The 17,385-nt window shown below is 40.7% G+C and overlaps 1 protein-coding gene across 8 annotated transcripts in view; it reads left to right on the top strand.

Annotated features, from left to right (window-relative positions):
- The window catches only part of ESRP1 (epithelial splicing regulatory protein 1), a 103,581-nt gene that overhangs the window by 20,976 nt on the left and 65,220 nt on the right, over nt 1-17,385 (top strand). For all 8 annotated transcript variants that reach the window (XM_073631978.1, XM_073631977.1, XM_073631982.1 and 5 more), the window contains exons 3-4: nt 3,309-3,422; nt 14,819-14,933. In XM_073631978.1, coding sequence (XP_073488079.1) covers nt 3,309-3,422; nt 14,819-14,933 — 229 coding nt within the window. The remainder of the gene's footprint in view (nt 1-3,308; nt 3,423-14,818; nt 14,934-17,385) is intronic.

Genomic DNA, 17,385 nt, shown 5'->3' on the forward strand with positions numbered 1-17,385 from the left:
AGAGAACGATTTTAGGGACTTGGGAGCTAAATTGAGGAAAGGGACCTCCAAGGTAGTATTTTCAGGAGTACTACCGGGTACATCAAGCCACACCAGAAAGGCAGAGGGAGATTATGGAAGTAAACAAGTAGCTGAAGAGCTGGTGTAGTAAGGGAGGGGTTTGGGTTCCTGGAGGACTGGGGCGACTTCAGTCGATAACCGGTACTATAGACGGGACAGACTGCACCTAAATGAGGGTGCAGATCAGCTGCGAATGAAGATGGCTAAAAAGTTAGAGGGGTTTTTAAACTAGGCGATTGGGGGGGGGGGGGTCCAGAGGTAGAGATGGTCAGCGCGGAACATATTCCACAGGGTAGTATTGGGGGCATTAGTGGTGGGTTGACCAAAGCACATAAACCCAAGGTAAGTATAGTTGCAAGTCCTAGTTGCTATCTCGAAACGCCCAATAAGAGGATAATATGCGACCGGTCTAAACTACGGGGCATGTTCACCAATACCAGGAGCCTAGCGGACAAGATGGGTGAACTATAGATACTGTTGTACGAGGAGGATTTGTATTTTGTGGGAATTTCAGAGGCCTGGTTCAACAGCTCTCATGATTGGCTGGCAAACATTCTAGGGTATACCCTTTATCGCAAGGATAGAGAGGATAAATAGGGGGAGGGGTATGCCTATATATCAAGAATAATGTACAAGTGAATGTAAGAGATGACATCACTAAGGGAGCTAGGGAGGAGGTGGAGTCCTTATGGGTAGAGCTCCAAAGGGATGAAGCTAAGGGTAAAATAATACTGGAAGTATGTTATAGGCCCCCTAATAGCGATGGGCCGATCGGACCTGAACTTCCGAACACCGCGAACGTTTGGACCCGAATAACGAACCCCATTAAAGTCAATGGGACCTGAACGTTAAATATCTCAAGTGCCCATTTTGAAGGCTTAAATGCAAGTAATTAGGCATACAATGGTTATAGGGATCTGGGTCCTGCACTGGGGGACATGGATCAATAAAAAAAAAAAAAAAAAAAAAAAAAAAAAGTTTGTGAAAAACGTCATTTTTAAATGAGCAGTGAATTTTTTTTTTTTTTTTTTTTTTTTAAAATTGAATGCCTAAAAATGGAAAATTCCTTCCAATATAGTGCCGGGGTGGGGGGGGGGGGGTTTCTTTAGTCTAACTGTAAAGTGGCAGATCTGTACCATGTCTAGAATCTGCTGCAGCAATAATTGAATTTTATAAAGCAAAAAAAAAAGACATTTTTTTTGCAAGCTGCCTTTATTTTGCTCACAGCTGGGGAGCCAGTGTGTATGATGAGGCCACAATGTAGTGCATTGGGAACAGAATTAGAGATTTTTTGGATACATTCTGGTGTCTCTTCGGATAGAAGTAACGGGTGCCTTAAAATTGCTCTTTGGGTGTCGGTGGCCCCTTCCCACCGTAACCCTATAGAGATAATCTTGATGAAAGCAAAACAGGTGCAGAAAAATTACTCTTTGGGTATCGGGGCGCCTTCCCACCATAACCCTATATAGGTGCCCTTGATGAAGGCAAAGAAATTTGCAATGATATGCACCTGTCAGAAAAATTGGTCTTTGTGTGTTAATTATGCCCATGAAACCTATACCAAAAACATTCTTCGAGGTTAAATGATTGAACACCCTCAAAGCTAGACAGCCTGCTGGCACGCTTACAGTGCCAAGGGAACGTCTGCCTCTCCTTGTTCTCCCAGACATTATTGGGAGGGAGGGGCAGAGTTTATAAGCAAATGTAAAGAAGTTGACATCTGTATGTAGATGCACTTTAATCAATGTAAAGAAGAGTTTGGTGCCCTTTGAGTACCCACACTGCACAGACACACTCCACGGATGCAATATAATATACTGCAATATAATGCGCCAAACGTACAGTGATGCACAGAACTATATGGCGTTAAACTGGCAGTAACGCAATCAAATAGACGGTGTTCAACCGTCGCTACACTGAAGCAATCTGAACTGTCCCTACTCTAGCTATATACTAATGTCGAGATTACTGACACGGTCTCACTACACTACACTGAAACTATCTGAGCTGTCCCTACTCTAGCTGCACACTATGAAAAGCTGAATGATGGTCCTCCTCACTACAATCACACTATCCCTAGACTGACACTAAGCTAATATTCTACACTGACAATTGAAGCAATATAGCACTGAACAGAGCCCTGTTCTATCTCTCTCCACAACAAAATCACACTGAAAATGGCTGCTATTGAAAGAATACTTTTTTACTGTGGGGCGGGAATGAGCCATGATTGGGTAAAGTCATGATGACCATGTCCAATCATAACTGACAGTGCTCTGTGCCCTGATTGGCTAAAGCAGTGAAAGCTTCTGCCAATCAGGGCTTGCAATGCACTGTTCAATGCCACAATGCATTGTGGTCGGTTCGGGGGGGCGAACAAACGGTCGAACGGTACCAGCTGATTGAAGAAAAGACACTGTAGCACCAATATTAAAAAAGGGCCCAAAATACATCCCTGGGAATTAGATCAGTTAGCCTAACATCAATAGTATGTAAACTCTTCGAGGGGATAAGGAACTATATATAAGATTTTAGTAATGAGAACAGTATCATTAGCAGTAACCAGCATGGATTCATGAAGAATGGTTTTGCAAGAACAAACCTTCTATGAGGAGGTGAGTTGCCATCTAGATAAAGGAAGACCCGTAGACGTGGGGTATCTGGATTTTGCAAAAGCATTTCACACCGTTCCCCACCGTTCCCCATAAACGTTTCCTGTACAAAATAAGGTCCATTGGCATGGACCATAGGGGGTGAGTACATGGATTGAAAACTGGCTACAAGGGCGAGTTCAGAGGGTGGTGATAAATGGGGAGTACTCGGAATGGTCAGGGGTGGGTAGTGGGGTCCCCTAGGGTTCTGTGCTGGGACCAATCCTATTTAATTTGTTCATAAATGACCTGGAGGATGGGGTAAACAGTTCAATCTCTGTATTTGCGGACTATACTAAGCTAAGCAGGGAAATAACTTCTCCGCAGAATGTGGAAACCTTGCCTGCCAGTGGTTGGCTCTGGGGCTCACTGAACACAGCTCTGTGAGTGTAAACAGCACAGAGCGGTGTTCAGTGACAGCAGGGGTTGGGGTGCTTAATATGCAAATTTTCCACAGCTTTCTCAGAACTAGTGACATGATTTTAAAAATGTAAACCTTTGTGTGTACTGTAATATGCACCCTTGTTCTGGAGTTTCTTTTAATTAGGCTAATAGTTCTACCTGTAGCTGAAATGCTCTGTTCTTCTTCTCTTGCAGTTCAACCAGACGGTAGGCAATGAGATCAACATTGGTGTTGGTACTTCATTCTGCCTGTGCACAGATGGACAGCTTCACATTAGACAAGTGCTACATCCTGAAGCCTCTAAAAAGGTAATTTTAAGTATTTTTTATTTCTGCAGAATATTAGAAATGGGCATTTTTATCAAACTATTCTAAAATATTGTAATCCCTCCTGTGAGCACAATCTTTGGATGGAGGCTTCTCCCTGGTGGCCCTGACCTCTGCAGTGATGAATGTGTGCTGTTCATAAAGCATAATGATGCCAGGCTCGTGCTTGGTGGTACAGCCTTCACTCTCTATAGCATGTACCTGCATAATCCAAGTCTACCTTTATTTATGAGGATGTAAGTAATGCTCAACCCTAGGCAGGCCAGGGCAGTATTCATTGGGAGAAGTTTTCATTTGTGGTTAAGATGGGGAAAGGGTGCTTTGGCCATTTTGATACTGAAGGTACAGTTGTCTTTCTGTGAATAAAGTTCTTGACTAGACAGGATTAAGTTGGTTATGTACTGACTGGTAAGCCAGAAAGCAGCCATGAGGAATTATGAACAAATTCTGTCTTTGACGGGGAATGGTTCAATGAACTGGTGGTGTGTTTTTGTGGGTGGGTTTGTTTGTTTTTGTTTTTTTTCCTTAATGCCCATTTGCTGCCTGGCTTCTGAAGTATCATGTATATCGGTGGTGGTCATTTTGAACATAAGAGATCCTAAAGTTCAGCTCCACTGCTTCAAAAGGGTTGCACATAATAGCTTGTTTTCAGGCGCATTGTGTCAAGTTAGGCAGCCTAGTTTTAATGAATTGACCATAATGGCCAAATTCTTTAGTCCCACTGCATTTCTTGTAGCATAATGCAATGCACAATAAAGAGAAGTGGTAGTAAAAGAAGTCTCATTGTTGGTGTCTGACAGTAAAATTATATGTCGGTGTTGGTGGCTGCAGTCAAAACTCCTAGTGTTGCTGTCAGTGGATGCAATGATGCCCACCCCCTCAGCACTGGTGTCAACGTCCACGATGACCACCCACAGCATACTGGTGTCAGTGGCTGCAATGTCTACCCCTGACATTGGTGGACATAGCCATGATGCTCCTGTGCCTCCTCCTTATATGCCCCTCGTCCAATCACAGAACGCCTTTTATTCTTTGAAAAGAATACAGGACATTTTCTGAACATAGGAGCTGCATGGCGTGTGATCACTGTGCTTCAGCCTGTCAGTTTCACCACGGGAACTTTAGCAGTGACATCAATATTAGAGCCTGAATGTAAGTACTAAGAGTGAGTTGCACTTCATTTTAGGTACCTTACTGGTACCACTCTGTGAACCAGGTATCGGTTACATAATATACAGTAGTTTTGTAGTCATTGCGGTATTAGTATAGTTTTCATAATGGGAGACTTGGTGTAACCAATAAATGCAGTATCTAACACGCTTTGCAACGTAGAGTCTCTAATTATAAACTCATTCTAGAGGCACATTCCCAGGTGATATTAGCAGGCTGTGTGATCTGTTTACATATTTGACGCTCCTCTTCATATTGGTTACATGTAATCTTGCTTTAAGCTTATTTAGAAGTTATAAATTGCATTAGTTTACAGACAGATGCTAAATCTACATTACTGAGAAAGGAAGAGCATTTTTGCTGCCTTTTAACCCTTCTCATCTGTATCCAAAACTGGGGAAAAATAAGCGTGGCTATAAATTTAGGTTTTTGTGTCCAGGGTGCTTTGGGAGAATTTGGCTCCTTTGAGTCGGTCCTGTGCCTTTCTTCTCCCACCTCCACTTCACTATTGGTGGATAATGCCTATCGCAGCTATGTACAAATAGTAATTTCCAAAAGGTGCTTTGCACTCTTGCCGAGATCAAGTGCAGTCAATGCTGGATGTCCTATTTTCAGTTTTGGCAGTTTACATACATTAAAGCAGATCTTCATTGCATCTGAGCACCAGAAAACTATTTTAATTTTTTACTACTCAGAGCAAACTTCCCCCATCCATCTGTGTCTCCATGCTTTATTTTGTTGAGGAATCGGTTTGAAAAACACCCCCCTAGCAGTTCTAGTTGTGGCAATCTTGAGCAAGGACAAATGATTCATATAGCATGTACTCCCTGGAATCCATAAGCCCTTAGCTCAAGAATGCATTTAGGAGTGTGCTTAGCTGTGAAAACCATATAATCAAACATCTTGTTTCTAACTTTGCTGTGCTGCCTATACTGGTTAAAACAGCATTTTAGGCCAAAAGGCACTAAAATGGCAGTTGTTGCATGTGAATATTGGCCAGGAAGACCTCCATCAGGGATTGGTCTCCACCCTCCCAAGTGAGACTTCGGTTCTAGTCAAGCTTGGTGTGCTAAGTCAGCTTGTGTTTCGTAATATATGGATGTTCCAGGAGTGAGAAGTCCCTGCCCTAATTCCAATTCTGTTCTCCTCATCTGTGACCTTTTTGGGTGGTTCACCACCTCCTGTCCTTTTTATTTTATCTAAGAGAAATTCCCAAAACATGGCCTGTTTGGGAGTACTTGACAGGGTTGAGAACCCCTACTGTAGTGAACCAACAGCATCATGAAGGCCAAGGAGCACACAAGGCAGATCAGGGATCAAGTTGTGGAGAAGTTTAAACCAGGGTTGGGTTATAAAAATGATCCCAAGCTTTGAACATCTCACAGAGCATGGTTTAATCCATCATCCGAAAATGGAAAAAGATTGGCACAACTGCAAACTTAGCAAGACATGGCCGTCCGCCTAAACTGACAGGCCCGGCAAGGAGAGCATTATTCTGAGAAGCAGAAAAGAGGCCCATGGTAACTATGGAGGAGCTGCAGAGATCCACAGCTCAGGTGTGAGAATCTGTCCACAGGACAACTATTAGTCGTGCACTCCACAAATCTGCCCTTTATGGAAGAGTGACACGAAAGCCATTGTTTGAAAGCAAGCCATAAGTCCTTTTTGCAGTTTGCAGGAAGCCCTGTGGGGGACACAGCAAATGTGGAAGGTGCTCTAATCAGATGAAACCAAAATTGAACTTTTTGGCCTAAAAGCAAAACGCTATGTGTGGCGGAAAAATAACATGGCTTTTCACCCTTAATGCACCATCCCCACTACGAAACATGGTTGTGGCAGCATCATGTTTTGGGAATGCTTTTCTTTGTCAGTTGATGGGAAGATTAATGGAGGCCAATGCAGGGCAATCCTAGCAGAATGCAAAAGACTTGAGACTGGGGCGGAGGTTCACCTTCCAGCAGGACAATGACTCTAAAAATACAGCCAGAGCTACAATGCAATGGTTTAGATCCAAGCATATTCACGTTTTTAGAATGGCCTAGTCAAAGTCCAGACCCAAATTCAATTGAGAATCTGTGGCAGGACTTAAATTGCTGTTCAGATGCTCTCCATCCAATATGACAGAGCTTAAGCTATTTTGCAGAGAAGAATGGGCAAAAAAGTCACTCTCTCTAGATGTGCAAAGCTGGTAGAGACATACCCAAAAAAGATTTGCAGCTGTAATTGCAGTAAAAGGTGGTTCTACAAAGTATTAACTCAGGGGGGCTGAATACAAATGCACGCCACACTTTTCAGATATTTATTTGTAAACCATTTTGAAAACTATCATTTTCCTTCCACTTCACAACTCTGTGCCATGTTGTGTTGTCTGTAACATAAAATTCCAATAAAATACTTTTGTTTTCGGTTGCAACATGACAAAATTTCAAGGGGCATGAATATTTTTTTTTTTTTTTTTTTTTGAGGCGGACTCTGTTTCTACGGAGCCCGCCTCGGTCCGCCGGCTCAGCGGGAGATCTGTCCGTTGATCTCCGCTGAGCCGGCGGATGACAGGTCCCTCTCTGCTCTCTGAGCGGGGAGGGGCTTGTCAGGTGCCGCTGCCGCCTATGGAGGGATCGGACGAAAACGGACAGCGTGTCCGTTTTCGTCAGATCTCCCCCGATCTGATCCGCCAGCGACGGACCTGGACGTAGGGCCATCCGTCTGCTCTTCAGCGGATCGGACTGGGTCGGATGTCAGCGGACATGTCTCCGCTGACATCTGACGCTCCATAGACTAACATGGAGCGCCCGTTCAGGTCCGCCGCCAAAACTGACAGGCGGACCTGAACGGTCCGATCGTGTGAAAGGGGCCTAAGTCGGTTTGCAGATGCTCTTTTAGTTTGTCTAATTCAGCATTTTCCATTTGCTGTTGATGTTTAGTTACATGAAACCAGTTGTAATACCCTGAAATATCAGCTCTTCCTCCAGGCCATGTCACTGCAGTGAAAGCAACTCTGCATCTTCCTCTGATCTTTGTCTATCTTAGCACACCCCTCAGGTCCTTTTCATAGATAATAAATTCTAAGACCTCTGGAAATGTCCATGTTACAGTTCATGTCTGAACAGACCTATAATGTAGAGTTTCTACATTCCTTGCAGGGCTATTTAGCTTGACTAAAGACGTTTAGGCTTTGTATGCACCTGCAACTTTTATTAACGGTTAAGTAATATACCTTCATAAACCATGTTCGTAAACGTATTAAGAAGGCAATGTAATGTAATTGAGCAATTTGCTAGCTAATATCAAAGTGGTTGTTTTGCAATTTGTGCTAATTTTGCAAGTCATTTTCCTTATTTCTTTATAGACTTATGCATAGTTCCCACCTGTCCCTGATTTCGCGGGACTGTGCCTGATTTGGAACAAAGTCCCTCTGTCCTTATTTGTCCATCATTGTGGTCTGATCCATATAGTTGTATATAATATGCACCATTTATCTTTTCAAAAGGTGTTTCCCTGTGCTAAACTTTTCATCCAATATCTAAATTTCAGAAGCAAGTATAAAGGAATCATAGTGGTAAACACTTGTGGGTTTAACTTGTATACATTTATTTTGTATAATTCTCCTTTTTAAGGGGGTGTGTCCTATGCCTACATACGTTTTTGGTAATGGGTGTCTCTTGTTTCCATCTGTTAGGAGGCATGTATATGCTGTAAGCCCTGGCTGGAGTGGTCCCTTGAACCAGTGAGGTCTAATACCTATTTAAATGCTTTATTTTGTCCTAAGTGAGCAGGTCTTGATGTCCTTGGTTTAGGAATGCTGGTGGTTTTTTTTTTTTTTTTTTTTCCTTTTGTAAATTTTTGTTCTGCGACGTGTGGGTGTGGTGTCTGGGGTTTTTTTTTTGTTTGTTTTTTTTTTTTTCTACATATCTGTATCCCCAGGATGGCCAACTATTTGAATTTGAGTCAAGTTTGAGGTTTTCTTTTCTTATGTGTTTATTTTATATGACCAGTTATCAGGATGTGGGGGCTAGACTCTTAAGCTAGCCATACATGTGGCAATGCTCACATCCATCCACTGGAAATTGCAAGTTATCAATGGAAACCTAAAAAAATCCTACCTCCCGCAAGTTTGACCCCTAGAATGTGGTCACTTGTAAAGTCAAAACTGGGCAACAAATTGACAGCTTTAATAAAGATTTGAGAATTTGAATTGAAATGGAGGGGAAAAAAAACTATAGTAACATCTTTTTGAAAGGAATCAGATTGTTCTTTTTTATTTTATTTTTTTCCTCGCCTACAGGTTGCAGAGCCAAATATCATATTTGGCTCCTTGGGAGACACAGGCTCCTCCCAATGTGTTATATGAACGTCCCAGGAGGCTGTGGGCAGCCAATACTTATGCTTTGGCTATGGGTAAAAAATTAGGAAGCAGGTTGCCATGGACCTATTTAACTTTAGAGTTTTCAATGATTCTGTCATTTCAACTGATATGATATACTTTAAGCAGACCACCTTTTTTAGTTTTCAGCGGTCTTTTGATTTGATCTCCAAACTGATATTCGTCAAAGCTAGCCATAGATGGATCTTAATTCTTCCAGGTTAGCATGGAAAAATTTTTACTCGATCGGTGCTGCTTATAAGTGTAATCGGACGACTAGGAAGCCTCCCTGCTGTCAGAATACAATGGCTCCATGGGAGAGATTCCCCCATCCACCTTGAATGTGTGGCTATAGGGAATCCAATTAATTTTTCTTTTGTTTAACCCACTAGTTGAAAGAAAATACATTGTGTATGGCCTTCTTAAGGCCAGCCAAAGATGGTGCAAATTTTCTTTCCTGCAACCATGGGTTGTAGGAAAGAAATTCACACATTCCCCTATCAACACGGTGACAGAGGAATCCCTCCTGAGTATTTGTCTTCTCCTGATGGGGGCAGAAAGCCATCCCCGCCGGGAGAAGACCGTGATTTTCGCTAGTGGCTATGGCCATGTATGGCCGGCCTTCGTAAGGAAACTATTGAGAACAGTGGTAATAAAAGATCTGAACTTGCTTGCTCACATGCTGTGCTGTCTATGCCTGCCCCTTACTATGTGGTACAACTAATTAAATATTTTTCTTTCTAAAATTCTATGTGGCTTATACACATACTGATCTTCTCAAAGGTTGCTCAGACAGGTCGCTTTTAGTGTGTTGTGATATAAATGGTTTGTGATAGGGGATTGCATGCTTTACATTAGGGCATATGTCAGCATGACAATTCTATATATAAAAGGAAAAATGTGAACAAGGACATAAAAAAACATATATTTAGATAAATATTTATAAAATTGTCAGTAACTGTTTTTTCCCAGAAGATCCGTTCCATATATGATTTCCGCCTAATCGCCAACTCACCATGCCTTCTTGCATGCAAGTCTTCTGTGTTCTAGAACTTATCAGTTGGGGCAAACGTGTTTATCTAATGTTCATTCAAATATTCTACAGAAGCACAGTACTCACCTCTTTTCCCCAGAGTGATATTCTACCACTTGTTGTTCTTGCCCCAAACCCCTCTGGTTAACCCTCATATAAAATAGGAATAGATGACTCTTTAATCAAGCCTGCTTGTCTAGAAGTATTTGCATGCCAAGTTGCTATTTTCCCCTTGCCTTTCTGGACTCTACAGGTGTTTATCTACCTGCTTCTTGGAATATTTCCTGCAACTATATGAGCCAATATTTACCAAGTGAGCTGAACAGGACATGCGTTCTCCTGAAGCGCAAACCATCCTTGTACTCTAGTACTGGCCCTGCAGGTGTGTACGAAAGTGAGATGGGTGCAGAAACGAGGTCGACAAGGAGGACTGGTTTCTCCGCTTGTGTGGCGCTAGAATGAGCTTAACTGCCCTGAAACGTCCTCTGAGACAGACAGAGAGGAATTGTTCTTTTATATGGGGCTGATACAAGGGAAATGTGCAGGGAGGTTTAACAGTGAATTAAGGTATTAGGATTATTGTGATTACTTACAACACAGGTTTCCGCATTAAGGTTGACATGGCTTCATGGCACTATCTTACTGTTCTGAACCATGTTTTAGGTGCTTGCCCATATGATTGGTTAGCAATTGTGATTAGTGAGTGACCTATATAAATGGGCTGTTCATTGGGTCTTTGCTACTGAATAGTCTGCTGTGCAGAAAAAAAAATCCTTGCTAAATGTTTTGTAATCTGTATAATTTAAAAAAAAAAAAAAAAAAAAAAACACATTGAATAATTTAACTAAAATATCTTATAGATTCTATACATGCTACAGTGCAAGCATTGTACACAGGATCTCATTGAGAGCAAAGCAGGATATAAACTTCCCTCTGCGGGGTCAGATCTTCAGATGACACTTGCCAATTTTCTTGTCATTGGCAGACCTGTATTATTTGTAATTACTGCCTTGCTCCCAACTGCCCTCACTTTGAGGGACTCTTTGGAAACCAAAATCTCTGTCTGTCCTTCCTCTTCAGTTGTCTTTTTGGTCTGATGTTTAAAACATAATTACTATTTAACTGCCAAAATTATTAGGATCCTTTCACATTGGTGTCATCCGTTCAGTCATGTTTTTTGCTAAGAAAAAAACATTCAGAGTACATCAGTTTGCACGTCAGTTTTCAGTTCAGGTCACATCAGTCTACATTTGCATCCATTTTGGTTTCTGCTAACTCTAAAAAAAATATCAAGAAGTGAAATGTTTTGTGCCTAAAAACTAACCTAAACAGAAAAGTCGTAAATCTATGGTATCTATTCAGATCCATCTAAACCAAAAACGGCTTAAAAAAATAAAACCAATAAAAAAAATTGAAGGTACATGGATGAAAACTGCTGATAATTCATTTGAATCCCCCTTACCACATACATTGTGGTTTAATCTAGCTCCAGGAAAAACTGACATTCAGATCTAGACTAAACACTCATGTGAAAGGGCCCTAATACTACACCAAATGTTTCATCAGCCTGAAAATTGTTTTATTTTGAAGAACCAATGTAAAGGAAAAGTGGTGATTAAAAGCACTTGTATATTTAAAGCAGAAATAGTCTACAGCAGGGGTAGGCAACCTAGGGCCATCCAGCTGTTTGAACTAAATTTCCCATGAGGCATTGCAAGGCTGGTAGTTACTCCCAGAGGCATGATGGGACTTGTAGTTCTTCAACAGCTGGAGGACCCCAGGTTGCCTACCCCTGCTCTACAGCAATGTGGCCTCCAGCCATGTGACATCAATAAACTTCTTGTCATTGCTGACACCATTGCCTAGTGGTCTTTCAGGTTTGGCGTAATGGGCCATCTTGATTATCTGTTCTGTGCAGAATAACTACATCTCTGCACCAAGGCATGCGGAAACAAACTTGTACAAGTATACAATCTAAAGAAATTTGCTAGCAGGCAGGTCCAAAGCATTTATTGCAAAATAGTGTTTTTGATGCAATAAACCCCTTCAGCCCACTATTTTTACTTTTTTTTTTCTTGTTCATGTGACTGGGAGCATGGCAGGGGCGCTTCCTTTGCCTACCTAAGCAAGAACTGTCATATAACCAGGGCTTTTTTTCAGGGGGAACTTGGTGGAACTCAGTTCCACCACCTCTGGCTCAGACCATTTGGTACCTGCTCACCACAATCACTTGTAAACACAGAAGTCTGGTTTCTGTGTTTACAAGTGACAGCTCTGCACCCTGTATGTAATGCAATCCAGGTATTTAATGCCCCTTTAAGACCCTCCTACTGTTTTCATGAAATTTGACTGAACACACCCACTATTTGATGTGAATTGGAGGGTGTGTGTAGGGGGAGGGGTTTTGCGGGGCCCGTGGTTAAGTTCCAGCACCTATTGTTTGAGAAAAAAAGCCCTGCATATAACATTTGTTTGCTGTAGCCCCTAAAATAAATAAATAAATAAAAAAAACAAACAAAAAAAAAAAAAAAAACCTTGCCATTGCTAAAAGATTAGCTTTTAGTTGTATACAATGTGAATCAAGGCCATCAAGGGGGAAGTTTTGTACATGGAATTTACCTCAAATTTATTTGGGGAAATGTTGAATGATGTTTTGTTTGGCTGTCTGTTTCTATTGTCTCTGTAGAACTGCCCTATATTTCCATCTAAACGGCTCACCTGTATAAACTTTTTAGGAGACACAGACATATGTATGTATGTATAGCCCTAAACTAAATGGGCAAATATTATGAGAGCTTATAAAGCTGTGCCTTATAACCCAGTGATGTCCCCATGGCATTGAAACTGGGTGTGTTGCTATTCACACTATTCCTGGCACAGTCCACATATAGCTGCTTCATGGGTGTAGGTGGTGAAGTGTCTTTAAGAACTTGACATACATGGACTGCACTTACCACTTGCTATGCAAATTTTGCTTATACATTTGACACTTCTGTAATGTAAGCCACGTGTAGTCCAGCGAATAAGTGTGTGATATAGATATATATATATATATATATATATATATATATATATATATATATATATATTATAATATAATTTGATGCTTACATAATTCTTGGAGGGATTCAGTAGAATGGTAAAATATCTGTTTAGAGATACATAGGCTTCATTTAAACTGAGGCAAAGGAACCTAATGGTCCATAGCACCCATATTATTACAATTTTTATTTATTTTTTTTTTTGTCCCTTATATTGAGTTGGTACCTTTTTTGGGTAAAAAAACTTTTTCACTGTAGATGGATATGCATTACAAGAATTATTTTTTTTACTTTAAATGGTATGTTTGTCCCTATGCATACACAACTGTAGATAAAGGAACAATGGTGACATCTGTCCACATGCTTTTGTTGAAGGATCCATCTGTAACAAGTCCTTGGTATGCTTCCCTACTGCATAGCCTATGACAAGACTGAAGGTTATGATTCGTGTATTTATAATTTCCTCCATCTGCCAAAAAAGGTTCGAATACAAGGCTTTATGGACATTTTAGTTTACTAGTTCATTTGAAATTTAGTGTAAGCCATATGGATATATGCTAATGCTAATATTGCTATAATAGCGGGCGGGTCTTTGAAGGAATCCAGAGTTTTGTTGAGACCTGGAGTGCTGTGCTTCAAAAATGCTTTTTGCCTCATGGTAATGCTGACCTTCAGTACATAAATTCTGAGCTATTGACCTGAAGCAAGCATACAGTAAATAGAATCGGGACACCAAAGCTGCCTACTTGTTTGAGCTCAGTGACTCTGAAACAATGAATGTTATTGGAACAGTTTGACAGCCATGACGAAGACATCCGCAATGGTAGTCTCACGTATTCTTGGTCAGGAGGCCCACTAGAGGTCATCAATGGCACCTGCAACTTTGTTTGCTCGGGTTTCCTTTCAACATTTTAAGTTACTGATGCAGGAAAAGCATGCAGCAATGAAGTCATAACGTCTAATCTGCATGCTTGTTCTGAGTCCATGCCTTGGAAAGAATAAGGCCTTATATGAACATAACCAAGCAGCTAATGTCTTTAGTAGAGGTCAGCAATAGAAACCTTCCAGTTTTCTTGAAGCACAAGTTACTTTTAAAAGTAGAGCCATGCATTAAAGTAAAAAAAAAAAAATATATATGTATATGTGTGTGTATGTATGTGTATGTGTATGTGTGTGTGTATGTGTGTGTGTATATATATATATATATATATATATATATATATATATATATATATATATATATATATATATATATATATATATATATATATATATATATATATATATATATATATATATATATATATATATATATATATATATTTAATGTTATGTGATCACAAAAAAAAAAACTAATGTATCTATAATGTTTATATTACACACTCACGTATTGCCTTTCATTTCTATTTTAAACTGAATGAGTTGTTTTACAAGGGTAAAGTGTTTGCATATACATTAAAAGACTTAAGTTCTTGGGCACTGTCAAGGCAGTCACCTGGTTTTGCATTTTAAATGTAGTTATCCTTTGAAATCTATTTAATAACTGCATATTGAGGTATGCAGTGATTTTATTAAGACTGGAGCAAAAGTGGTGATATTGTACTTTTGCAAACATTGATAACATTCCTTAATATATTTAATGTACAGTGCTTCCACTTTTGCTCCCATGTTTAAGTTCTAGCTCTTGCGTGACTTAGAAGATGTCCCTAGGAATGCATGAATAATTCTGTGTCTTAAATGTGTAATGACTTTTTTTTTTTTCCCCACTCAACAGAATATACTTCTTCCTGAATGTTTCTACTCCTTTTTTGACTTGAGGAAAGAATTCAAGAAATGCTGTCCAGGGTCTGGTGATTTAAGTGAACTTGATGTGACAGCAATGGCAAGTTGTATCCTTTTTGTCACTTGTTTTATCGCCTCAAAAGTTTTTTCCATTTGAAACTTAGGACTATTGTAGCCACTTTTTTTTTTTTTTTACCTGGACCATACAACTATTTAGAGGGAGAATTGTGTTTTATAAAATAGAAATAGAAAAATCTTTTAAGTAGTGTGCAGCTTTAAGTTTAAAACCATTATGGCAGAAATATGTAGACCGTCTTTGCTGATTGCTTTCTGAAAAATAGTTGCCTGGCTGTTTGCTAGTCTACGGGTTGCAGCACTGTCAGCCACTGACCTACAAAATGTATGTAGGATTGAAACGTTCGAACGCCTTGTTTGTATCCTTGTTCTGATTGTATAACTTCAAGTACTGAAAGCTGAGCTCCAGGCGCAAAAACTTTGAATATGTTCCTCAAAAGCCACAAAGTATATAAATTCACTTTGCGCTCAATGCAATTTCAAGCCCAGATATTGCCAATACCAAGTTATTAGAAATATTAATTTCTGACGGTGAGGGTCTAGTTGTACATGGCCTGTTGTTTATCTGCATATTGAGTTTTTATACTATGGCCCATTGCTTTTAGAACTGGGAGAACATATATTAAGCTGGGATTATATTTTTGACTTTCATCTAAGTCATACATATAATTGGCCTATACCTGGGCGGTAATTGGATATTTGAGTTTTCACTGTAAAGACCCCCCCAACCTCTGCAGGCCGGGGGAGACTGCTGGCTCCTTCAGACCGTGTGTGTGGTGTGTTTTTACTTCTACATATAGAATACAATCATGATATATTGGAAGATCTGTATTCTGCATCAGTTCTGATGAAGCGGCTCCCACAAAATAAGTTGACGTGATGTGGTTGTGTTAGGGCGCAGACTCTTCATTTCAGCTCTTTATAAGTGTTTGATTTTAATCATGGATTGTGAGCTTGTTAAATCCCAGTAATTCTTTGTAAAACGTATAAAATATTTAGGTTTTATGGAATAAAGGTCTTGTCTACGTTTCTGATATTATGTGGCATCTCCTGGATTGCATATTTAAAGTACTATTTTTATTTTTGCCGCACATGTTCTTCTGTCACAGCCCCTGAGCTCATTACAGGCAACAGGAGACAGTACAAATTTCACCTTTTTAGGATGGGTTCACATATATGCGAAATTAGATGTGGGTTTTCCCACATCCAATTCGCATGACAGGCAAACGTGACCGGCTCTCAATGGAGTCAGTTCACACATGTCCGGAGTGGATTGTAAAAGGGTCCTGTGCGTGTTTGGGTCTGGTTCAGGTGCACTAGGAAATAGGGTTGGATTCCCTAACCCCCTCAACCTTGAAATCATGGGGTTCTTCTCCCTGCAGCACTTTGTTTTGCTTTGCATTTGGTGCAGCTGTGCATGACTCTGCCCACACAGTTGTGCCAACCATTCACAGGGGTCTAGTAATTGAAATACTACAAGTCTCATGTGCCACTGTGGCCAAGGGACCCAGGTTTTAATGGAGCACAAGTGCAGTATCTCCAATTTTATAGTTCATAGTTTACTTCCTCCAGCCCCATAACTCTAGGTCTGTACCTCCCATACTATCCTGTGACTGGGAGTACACCATGCTGGAATCTGTGCACTGTGCCCTGGATGCATTGATTTCGGTTTCAATTCTCTGCAGGCTCCAATAGGAAAATTAACAATTGCACTTTTTTTTTTTTTTTTTTTTTTTTGCGGAGTTCCACTCATTTTTGTGTTAAGTCAGCAGCTGCAAAAAGTGTAGCTGCTGACTTTTAATAAACACTCACCTGTCCCACGGTCCAGCGATGCGGCCGCCTGAACCCTCGCTGGTGGCTGTCAGACAGTCAATATGTGGACCCCTACAGAGGAATGCCCAGTTCTGAGACCATACTTGTAAAGAAGACCTTAGGGGCCCATTCACACAGCTTGGTTGGACAGTACAAGCAGGCAGTTGAGCTGAAGTTTTACCACCCTACCTGAAGAGATGCAGCCACTCAATGCTGTTCAATGGCAAAAATTAAATGACATGTCACCATGAATGGGGTGCACCACAACTACCCTGCAAGTGCGTGCAATAAACATGGCTGGGGCATTGTAGGTCTGCATTTTCAGAGTTAAAACAGGCAGTGAGTAGATGATGCCCCCTCACTGCTTGTCAAACACCACAATAGCCACCCACCCAAATCACCCTTAATGTCCTTTTAGCCCTACTTTCTCCCTTTTTGAGTTCCCCTAGAGCCCTTTAGTTTCATGCATTTCAACAGAGCCAAGTTACCCTCCTTCATCCCACTGACATACAGTAGATGCCAAATTAGTCCTCCTGAGATTAAGACAAGTGATGCAGTATGATTATCATGATGATCATTGAAGGACAGTGAAATGCATCCTTAGGCCCCTATTACACAAGGGGGGACTTCACTTTGCTTAGTGGGGGATCTGTCCACTGATTCCCTACTAAT

The sequence above is a fragment of the Aquarana catesbeiana genome, linkage group LG05 (genome assembly GCF_042186555.1).
Source record: "Aquarana catesbeiana isolate 2022-GZ linkage group LG05, ASM4218655v1, whole genome shotgun sequence".
Classification (NCBI taxonomy): Eukaryota; Metazoa; Chordata; class Amphibia; order Anura; family Ranidae; genus Aquarana; species Aquarana catesbeiana.